Source organism: Panthera uncia, chromosome E1 (assembly GCF_023721935.1).
Source record: "Panthera uncia isolate 11264 chromosome E1, Puncia_PCG_1.0, whole genome shotgun sequence".
Lineage (NCBI taxonomy): Eukaryota > Metazoa > Chordata > Mammalia > Carnivora > Felidae > Panthera > Panthera uncia.
In genome coordinates, this window is record NC_064814.1 from 18,982,898 (window position 1) to 18,993,957 (window position 11,060).

Here is an 11,060-nt window from a genome sequence, read left to right on the forward strand (position 1 = left end):
TTCACAGTCTGGGAGGGTGGACCCAGACAGCTTGGGTTTGAAGCCCAGCTCCACTGTTTTCCAATTGTGTGACTTTGGACAAGTTCTAAGCTTCCTGTGCCTCAGTGCTGGTTTCCCCATCTATAAAAGAACACTGCTTACCTTTTCAGAATTGTGAGGATCAACGGTGTTGATAAGTGCTTGGAACAAGGTCTAAGAGCAAACCCTTCATGGGTGACTGTAGAGTTTTAAGGAAAGTCTACAGCATAGACTACTGTGCATGAACTACTAGACATTCTAGGAGAGTCAAGAGTGTCAATTATCCTGTTGAAAACATGGGAGTCGAATAGTCACAATTGTAATTAATCTCAATTATTGTGATTATTCACAGCCCAAAATGTAGCTGTTAACTGGATTCTCCTCCTACCCCATTCCTCATACAAACGAGTTTATAAAGTTTAAATACAACTTGGACAATTTCACGTCCCGCATTTCCCCCTTTGTTTCCTAACTACCTATTGAAATCACTGCAGAGAGTACAGATGGATCCCATATTTCCCAAAATGCTACAACTGAAGATGGGTAACTGCTGGGGTGGGGGAAAAAAAAAAACCCACAAGTAAACGCATTCAAGATGAACTGCCCTCATACTAGTCTTGCTTTGTGGACCTGCTCTTAATTCTGATCTTGTGCTAACAATCAATCATCGCCCTCCATTACATTTTTGATAGAAATCTATTTCCAGAAGCCATCTTCCCCCTCTGTATAATTTAATAGAGGGCTTTAATGTAGCTACGGTCATTTCATCTCGACTTGACCGTTAATACCATACCAATACTGAAGTGTCCATGCCTCGGCTTGAAGTCCAACACAACACTTCAGTTTAGTAGAAAACATCTCAAATAAAGGGCTTGGTCATGGAAATTCTGACAGGACACTGAAGCCTTAATTCTGTCACCAAGAAATGTTTCCCTTAATGGCCTCATTCTTTCCTCTAACATAAATCTAGGCTTTGTAAGTACCAAAGAAGTTTCCAGTTGGCTCTGAAAAGGGTTTTCTGCACAACTGTTTGAATCTGAACCCCCTGCTCCACCCCCACCAGCCTGGTAGTTCTTCAGCACTCTCATTTCTAGGAGATCCTATCCTGTGCTTCATGAGGGGGCTCTGGGGATGGAATCATGTAAAATGTCACAGCTCCTAAGCGTCCAGCATCTCTCAGCATTTAACATCGGTTTGTCTTTCCTTTCAACTGACGGAGGTCTTTAAAGCAACGGTCAGTTTTCACAGTTCCACTTGGGCACTCCCATTGCCACGCTCCTCCGTTCCTTCTCACATCAAGGCACAGAAACATTTCAGGTACGAGCAGTTTAAAAATATCAGAATCAATAAAGTTGAGCTACTACTCCCTCTGGAGCATGACGGTCTGGTTTCAGCGATTAGCAGTCTCAAATGAAACACTTAAATGACTGTACCAAACACGTGCACCGGAGCTGGTTTTAACTTTTCACCCTGTACCCAAGCCATCTCCCCCGTCCTACTGTGGCCCATAGTATGCTGTTTAATTTGTGGCAATAGTATTCGTTATGGATGTCTAGATACTTCTCTGAAGATAAAAGGCACATTAAGTAGTTTGCTATTAAATTTACCATTGCTTATAACAGATACAAATTAGCATTTTGTTTCCTATTTTGAATAGGTATGCTTAGCTTCAGAAAGTTACTTTTTCTGAAGTCATCTAATGATCTATCCTAGTTGACATCACTTTGAATTATAAACGAGATTTAAAAAAAAGTATGCAGGCAGAAGTCACTGCAATCCTTCTGGCTATGGACATTCATATCTTAGGTCTTTTGTGTAACCATACATCCAACAAATATTTATATAGTGTCTACCAAGTGCCAGGCACTGCATTAAACAGGAGACAGAAACAAGCAGTCCTTGCTCTCAAGGCTGGCAGAGGAGACGAACGACAGAGGGGGAGGGTCCCATGACTGGGAGAGCGTCCAGAAAGGCAGGGAGAATAGACGTCAGAGCTAAACTTCAGGCTAATATTCACAGGTGAGACAGGGTATCGGGGCTAAAAAATTTGAACAGGACCCTTTCTGGGAAACTGCAACTTATTTGCAGTAACTGAAGCACGGAAAGAAGCAAAGCCATCGGTAGACGAGTCTGAAGAAACCAGGAAACTTAAGATGTCTCGTTCAGGAGCTGGACTTCATTCTAATAGGAAAGCTCCACAGTGAACACTAGTTTGAATACCCGGAAGGAAAACTGAACGAGAATTAATGTGCCTAAAAACTTAAGTTTGAAGAATGTCGCCTAGGAGTGAAACGCTCAGAGGGTAGTAAATCCTATCATTAAAGTTAAAGAGGAAACTTCAAGGTCAGGTCCATCTGCAAAAAATCATTAGGGTTTCTCCTGCTTAGTCGGATCATCACCCCCTACACTACTGAATCAGATTCTGGTGGGGAGTGTAAAACTAAACACATTCACTTAACGCACGAAGTAGCAATTCAGGAAGCCATTAATCAGAAGTCATTTCCTATCAAGTATACAGCACCAAATGGGAATATCCAACAATTTCATCCATGCATCCCTCCTTCTAATGAGTATTAATGCATTTTTATGGAGGGGGGGGAAAAAAAGCATTGGAAAGAAAGGCAATTCTAACGCCCACCTCCACCATGGTTCTGTTTTAGGTATTTCTGACAATTTTATTCTTTTTGAAGATGAACTAAGGCTTTGATCTGACCTCAAGGCAAAACCATCAGAATTTCAAATTATACTCTTCCACGGATCGGTCTTTTTGGGATTGTTTCGATGGCCCTGGGAGATCCCCTACAGTTAACACAGCTTCTCATCTGAAGAGTAACCAACAAGAAATGGGGTGCCAAAATGCCAACACCCCAGTTTTAAAGATGGGAAATCGTGGGGCCAGCTTTGAAAATCAGTGGGTCGTCACTAATGTAGATGAGCTAGTACATGGGAAGGAAATCTGTTGAAGGCCGTCAACTTCGTGATTCGGCCCAACTCAGACCCCAGCCCCCTTCCACCTCCTAGCACTTGGGTGTCCACACCACATGGCTCCCAGCGTCTTGTAAGCCACGGGAAGAACCGGATATCCTTTTCTGCAAAGCTGCCAACTTTATCCCGTTAAAGGTCATCCTCCCTTAAACGGGCCCAGTTTTCTGCAATTCCTTCTCTCATGCAGCCAACAGAGGGAGGGCAGGGGGACTTTCTTCCCTCAAACATCAACCTTCAGGGGCACCTGGGTGGCTCAGTAGGTTAAGCATCTGACTTTGGCTCAGGTCATGATCTCACAGCTTGTGGGCTCGAGCCCCACATCGGGCTCTGGGCTGGGAGCTCTGACCCTGCTTGGGATGATCTCTCAAAAGTAAGAACATTTCATAGAAATAAGAACACACCATCAACCTTCAATCTTCAAGAGAGAAGAAACACCATCCCACTCAGGTGAGCTGGTAAAATCTATTCTGAAACAGGCCTTCAAAACTGAAGGCCACAGCCTAAGGGAAATGGATTTTAAACCCCTAGCTGCTGAAAAGCAGCTTCAGTTAGAATCACAGGAGAAGTACAGTATTTGGGGGGCACTTAGAGCAATGGCTCCAGATTCAAGATGGATGCACAGCAGCACACGGGTATCACACAAGCATGCACACATTCCCACAGCAGACCCCGCAAACATCCAGTGTTGATCACTCAGAGCCACAGTCTGTTGATCGTGGTCACTGGTGGGGATCTGATGCTCTTTAGGGGATTCTTCAAAGATCCTGGGGTAGTTGTTCATTTTGAAGATCTGGGACGTTGAACAGAAAAAGCAGAAAAAACATGCCGAGATGGAACAGATTTAACAGGCTCACAACGGTTTGTCACATTGATAAGCAGGTCACATTTGGAGAGAATGTTTGTACCACTGAAATTTGAGAAGTGTAAGCAGTCTTGCTGGGGGGGGGGGGGGGGGGTCTAGTAGTCTAGTTGGCCTGTTCCCTTTCCTAGTAGTGGAAGGGTAAGACCACTGGCTCCACTACCCCAGAGAAAAGACAACATTTGAGCAGCACGGTGAAGGTCTCTGCTGTTCCGTGACAGAAGCTCTCGGACGCAGCTGGTGCACAAGACTAGCAACAGGAGACAGACCTTCCAAGGTCTGAATCTCAACCTCCTCAATGACCAGGCCAGAGAAACCCTTCTCCCTCTCCTGGAGGGAGGGAACAGATTGGGGGCAAGGACCAGCTCTCTGCTAGCCTCACAGGAAAAAACCAGCAAGGAGCCCATCAAGCAAGAGGAAGTTAAGCCTCACAAAAATCGAAAGGCAAATTCTGAGATTACCCTTGAAAGGACAGAGCTACAGAGCACCAAGCTGGTCATCTAAGAACCTTAACTATCTCACAGCTCCTCGCTCTACGTTCCGCGTTTTTCCTTTGTTCTCCAGCGCGTATGGCCCTTGCTTTCACGATTTCAGGCAGCCAATCAATGTTCACAGTGGGATCCTCCTCGGTTACCGGCCCTGGTAAGATCCACCTTCTCAGCAGTACCCCTGTACTGCCATCTAAACAGCATGAAGCACAAACGGCAACAATCCAGGAAGTCTTTGGAGAAACGTCCCGTTTCCATTTGGGCTGCATCTCCAGGAAGGGAAGAAGCAGGGGGGAAAAGAAGTCTTCGTGTGCTTATAAAATGCTTTCTAATAGCATAGATTAGAAACCCAGTTTTAAAGGGCTACCACTCACAGCTTCGGTCTTCTAGTTCTGAACATTTACCAAGGGAGAGGATATTTTAGATTTCAAGCTATCTTACTTTATGAACAGGTGAGATATTTGGAGCACATACGCCTCTCTAAGGTATACTTAGCTACAGCTATTCTACCGACCAAAGTCATGGACCATATATTAAGAGCTAGAAGATGCTGCCTCCATCAGGTGAGAAAACATAAGCAATAAAAAAGTCTCCAACTCCAACTGCCATCTCGAGAGGGTATGCTGCTAAAGGCACGGGATGAGGGGCTCTTCTCCTGAAGACCAGGACTCTACCAAACACAAGATTTTAAGTTGGTAGAACATTAAGAGAAAAACAGTGTATTCTAAGTTGAGTACACTCTAAAATGAGGAGATGTTACCTTTGAGGAGAGTGCCAAAATGCAAGTGTTAGGGAACTGTATTTGTGCAATTAAAAGGCATTGTCCTGGGCGAACATCCAGGAGTTATGAATAATGGATCAGCGCATGCATACTCGAAGTCAAATGCTGAGCATACATACTAAACAAAATGTAACGAGCAGATAGCATATTAGGTTGTATTTGAAATGGTTTGTGAATTACAGTTTGTAAACGCAGTACAGAAACTCACCCAAATAAGACCTGTGGTTTAATTCTTCCCCAACAAACCGCATCAACCACATACTCGCTGCTCTATTTTGTCTACTTTGTAAGAACTACATTTCAAGTACTAGGTAAAAGGCAATCCACAGAATGCAGAGGCTAAAACGAGTCTGAAAAAAAATGTTCAGCCTTACCCAGATGAAAATTCAAACTTTTCACTTACCAGAGCAAAAAATGTCAGAAAACAGACCTATCCTATACTGGTAAGGGTGAAAGGAATGGGGTACACTTAATACTGGAAATGCAAACTGTAACCTTCTGAGAACACGGCTGTACTCATTAAGACCTAAGATGTACACACATTCTTCTAGGGATCTTTTATAGAAATACCATGGTGTCCAAGGATATCACTGACAATATTTCACAAGTGTGAACTTAAAGCATCAGAAATGGAGAAGTTTGATATGTTCCACATGCAACCACTAAATAGAATAAGGAAGATTTTGACAGGGAAGGATATCCACTGCCTACTGTGGTGGGTGGATATTGGAGAAGGATTTGAAATTTTGAGCTCTTGAAGAGTGACTGAATATCTGATCTCTGAGGGAGGGAAGAGAGAAGAGCCTACAATTTCACTTCTTACTTTATGGGAGTCAAGCTCACATGAAACCATGAATCTAATCCACTCCAAAGAAAAAATTCAATGTAGTCGGGGGGGGGGGGGGGGGGGGGGGGGGGACAACCATGAAGGACTCCCTTACACCCCCTAACACTGCCACTCTGATTTCAACAAAATTGACTCAAATAAGCAGGTCTAGAAGACACCCAGCTTATCCTGAAGTTTTAACATATAAGAAATGACAGTTTAACACCTAACCTTCATTTCAACAAGTATTTTTATGTTTCCATAGGTTCCCACCCAAATGTTACAAAAAAATAGACGTAAATCAGTTAGCCCAGAACCACACTTGCCATTTTTTTTTTTTTTTTTAAAGGAAGGTTCAAGAAAAAAAAAAATCTCATTTTGGGGTGCCTGGGTGGCTCAGTCAGTTAAGCAACCAACTTCGGCTCAGGTCATAACCTCACAGTTCGTGAGTTCAAGCCCCATGTCAGGCTCTGTGCAGACAGCTCAGAGCCTGGAGCCTGCTTTAGATTCTGTCTCTCCCTTTCTCTCTGCCCCTTCCCCACTCGTGCTCTGTATCTGTCAAAAATAAACATTAAGTTTTTTTAAAAAAATAAAGTCCTATTTCCAGCCTACACCCAACCATTGCCTAACAAAGTTCAGGTCCACAACTGGAAAACGTAAAGAGCCCCATCTTCCTTTCATCTTTTACAAGGAGTGAGGCAGTAACACACCTTTCTCTATAAAGGAATAGCTCTTGATTTCCCTACTCTCAGGGATTGATTCAGAGTTGGAAGCACTCGTGAAGGTAGAATGTTAACTATACCATAAAATAGCTGCGTTGAAGACATTTAGGAAGTGTAAGAAACAAGTTCATGAATTTGAACTTTAAAAGCTAAACCAACTCGGTAGCACAATTTTAGGGTTCTAAGAAGTACACAGTCTCTCTCTAATGTGCTTAGTATTCAACAGCGTTAGGATAATATTTTCCAGTTTACAACATACTCTTTCCACTTACCCTAATAAACCTTCACCCAGATGGGAAATGGAACCAAAACTAAACATAATATAGATGGTGAGGAGAGCCAGAAGGTGGGCTTGTGAGCCCAGAATGCCCTCACAAGCTACCAAGCACTGACTTTAAATAGAACACGGTGTATAGAACAGCTAACACGCATGATAACCAACTACAGATACAAGGTGGAAATAAATGGATTTCTCCCCAGATGCAAGAGGTAGTTAGTATACATACAGTCGCATTCGCACTAAAGGAAAAACGTGCCTCCTAGCATGGCAACTCATTATGATTGGTCGAGGTAACTTTTAAACGTGCTGACTTTGTTCTGGACAACAATCGGGAACCAAAAACAAGAAGACTCACTAGAATGCTACATGGCCCAAAATTAGTTACAAGGAGTCCAACCTAAGGCATAGGTAAGAGCAATAAAGAACAAAAACCGAGCAAGAACCAGAAAAGCCGCATGAATACAAAGTGATTCCATTTCTTTTCCTCAACACCCACACAGAGACAGCAGTTTCTGACAAGAATGTTCTTGGCAAAAAATAAAGTTACAGGAAGGTTTTTTTTTCTTCAATGAGAAAAAGGCAGCTCTATATGCAGATTACTAGGCAATACCGTTTTTTTTTTTTTTTAAACAGTCCCAATTTAGAGACCTCGTTTTGAAAATATCTAAACCACCTTTTTTTTGGATCACAAAGAAAAAAGGACTGGAAATATTGTTCCCATTCGGAATGCTGGTTTCATGTTGTACTTGAAAATAAAATCCAACGTGACAGCTTACCTTGGCACTGGAAGCCTTGTTTCCCAAACCCCCTGAAAAACAGAAACAACAAAATATCTTAACATATCTTGTGTTGTATACCACAGTTTAAGCCAGTTATGAAACAGTAGTCCACAGAACTAAGGGTTTATACATGAGAACCAACGATTTTATAGGAAAACATGCTCAGAGTACTGAATAAATTCGGTTTTGGGGGAAAAAAACAACCTCTGTATGGCTTCCAAAGGCTCCTTGAATTTTTTCAATGTACAACAATCTTCTCTAAGTTTACACTGTTATTAATACTGAAGTTTCAAGACCAGACGGCTAGGGTATTTGGAGTTGGCCATGATGTTCAACAAGAGGACTGTTTGAAAGCAGTACTTTAATTTGGTCCCTAAAGACCAAATGAAAGTCATTGCTCTCCCTAAAGTAAGAAGTGGCTTGATTTATTATAGAATAGGGGTCTAGAAACTTCCAAACAGTACCCACTCAACATTGTTTTGATTTAAAAGACCGGTTTTACAATATAGGTTTATTAAAATTGCACATGAATTTTTTTTGGGGGGGGGAAATCAACAGGATTCAAAGCAAATACAGAGGCTATTTTGTCCTTGTAGGTTACCTTAGAAAATCTACTCTGCCCTCCCTGCCAGACACATTAAACCATAAACACGGTTACAACTAGAATGAACTGCACTAAAACTCTAGGATAAGTTCTAATCTTTTGCTTTACATAGCCATCCTAAGTTGACAAGACACTTCATGTTTAGTCACACCCCCCCCCCACATAAACCCAAACTTTTATGGTTTTTGAAGTGTTTTAATATTTAAAACAAGCTGGTAAATTAAGGACCTACAGAAACAATGAAAGATAACTGAAGTTAAAACCACTGCAAGGCAATCCTCGTGAATATTTTCCAGGACCTTCCGAGTAGTTTACGGTCTGGTCAATTAGCCAGGGAGGAAGCTGACAGGGAGACCTTTATTTTCCACTTCACATTACACCTGGTGACCCGAAGTGCCACAGCAGTTCACCAGGGGCTCATCCTTTGGGGCACCAGAGAGTGGAAAGACATTAGCGAGCCTGGGTGTGTAGGTTACAAGTCTTTCCTAATTTACCTACTTCTGGCACAGACAGGCAGCAGTCTTACTGTTCCCTTTTTATGGAGCATGGGATAGGAGGCTGCAGGACCCCCCCTTAACTAGATGCACTATCTTCTTTGCCCTGAAGCTCTAAGAACTTATTTTAGAGAACTGTAGATAGCTTTCTACACGTTGGGGTCTGTGGGAGAAGGGGTCGCCCACGTTCTGAGAATCAGTAAAAGCCAGAACCGTGACCAGAGAAGGGCATGTACGGCTTTCACCTGGTCTCACGGGGTGCGGAGACCCCTGAAGGCTTTCCGTTTATCAGGAACCCCAAACCACTGGCCCAAGTTGATGCCTGCATTCACTGCTAATTCTACTTGAGCTCTGACACCTTACAGTAGTGTTCTTAACTAAGGCCTCGGTCCTCCTCAACCAGGCTGCACGTCTAATCTCGTGTTGACAGGGTCTGTTTTAGACGACTCCCTCTGCCCTTCTGCCATTCGCCTGGTTTTAGCCCCCCCCCCCCCCCCCCCCACTGCAAGCTTTCAGCAGTTTGCGGTCCCTCCCCCCCCCTCCCCGGGTTCACCCGGACAAGTCCGGTCTCCCGTGCCCGGCGGATACGAGCTACAGTAGGCAGGGACCCAAGCTAGCAGCGCAGTCCAAGCCCGCTGGGGAGCAAAACACACCCCCGAATGCGCCCAGCCTGGCTCGCCCGTAACTTGGACCGCGAGGCGCAGTCGCCGCCGCTCCCCGGTTACTTCGGGCGTGTTTCTCCGGGAAAACTCTGCCCTTTGGGCTCTTTCGCTCCCCTTTGCTCACACCCGACCAGCAGCTCCTCTGTCGGTGCAGAAGGGCGGGTGCACCTGGGAGGAGGACGACACTGGACCCGCGAAGGGGACCAGTGTCACTGCGGCGCGGGGCCAGCCTCCCCTCCTGCGGCAGGGGGGTGTGTGTGACCTGGCGGCGACTTCCCCGGGAGTCCTGCCCGATAAGCGTCCCCGGAGCGCGCGCGCCGTTCCGGGCGAGAGTTCGGACTCGGCCAGCTTTCCAAGTTCCCCGAGTGAGTCAGCCCCGGAGTGGGCGCGCCCGGCCGTGGGGGCGGAGGGGGGGCGGAGGGGGGACGAGCCAGGGTCCCCGGAGCGATGCGACCCAGGCTACGAGGGGACCGGTCCCCAGCCCCCGGGCGCCGCGAGAGGGGGTCCGGGCGGCCGGCCGTGCGCCCCGGCCCGCGCGCACCTACCAGATGAAGTCGGTGCAGTGGCTGCAGAAGGTGGGCTGCTTGAAGAAGCGGGCGATGAATTTGTGGTTCTTCACCTCGTGCACGTTCTTCTGCCTCAGCGCCCCTTTGCGGGCGAAGCGGTTGGCCACGTCCTGAGACGCCGTGGAGTCGTTGGCCGGGAAAACGTCAGCCATGGTCCCCCCAACCACCTCTTGCCTCCGCCGGGGAGCGGCAGCAGCCGGGGAGGGGCGGGGGCGGGCGACCCCGGGCGGGGGACGCGGGCCGGCGGCCGAGGTCGCGGCGCGGCGGCGGCCGGGGAAGAGTCGGGCCGGAGCGGGCGCGGGAGCCGGAGCCGTTCGCTCGCTCGCTGGCTGGCCCCACGCTCACTGACAGCCCGGCGCCGGGCGCTCGCGCTTCCTACTCTCGGCGGCAGGGGCGGCCCGGAGCGGCGCCGCCCACTGCGCATGCCCGGAGCGCGAGGGCCGCGGGGGCGCGCGCGGGGCGGACGCGAGCGCGAGCGCCCGGGGGAGTCGGCGCCTCCGCGTTTTGCGAGCAGCCCGGGGAAGGGCGGGGGTGGGGCGGCGGCAGCCTGGGCCGGGCCCGCCCGAACTTGGGAGCGGAGGAGGACGCCGGGAGGGCGGGCCGCTCTCCTCCGCCGCCTTTCTCCTTTCCTCCCTTCCCTCCTGCCTCTCGCCCTCCTCCGCCTCCTCTTCTTCCGCTCCTCCGGCTCTGCCTCCTGCTCCCTCGGCTTCCTCCTCCCATCCCGGCCAGCTCATCCTTCCCCACCCGGCTCCTGGTCCCCTCTCGCCCCGGCGGGACGTCCGACTCGCTGCACCGGGCTCCAGGCAGCGCCCGCCGCCGCCGTCTCTGGGTCCAACCCGCTCGGACGCCCACCCTTCCTCACCTTCCGAGACGCGGCGTTGAGGCTTTCTGTCCCTCTAGCCGTAGGTGCCCCCAAACGCCCCGGCCCGCGCCCTCCACGCTGCTTATATAGGGCAGGAGGAAGGGCTTGATTGCAAATCTTCGCACACTGACCCT

The 11,060-nt window shown here is 47.6% G+C and overlaps 1 protein-coding gene across 1 annotated transcript in view; it reads right to left on the reverse strand.

Annotated features, from left to right (window-relative positions):
* PRKCA (protein kinase C alpha) overlaps nucleotides 1–10,443 on the reverse strand; it is a 424,558-nt gene extending 414,115 nt beyond the window's left edge. The window contains exons 1-2 of the mRNA XM_049637684.1: nucleotides 10,044–10,443; nucleotides 7,736–7,767 (exon numbers count right to left, since the gene is read on the reverse strand). Of these exons, the coding sequence (XP_049493641.1) occupies nucleotides 7,736–7,767; nucleotides 10,044–10,216 (205 nt within the window). The 5' untranslated portion in view covers nucleotides 10,217–10,443. The remainder of the gene's footprint in view (nucleotides 1–7,735; nucleotides 7,768–10,043) is intronic.
* Nucleotides 10,444–11,060: the final 617 nt, after the last annotated feature.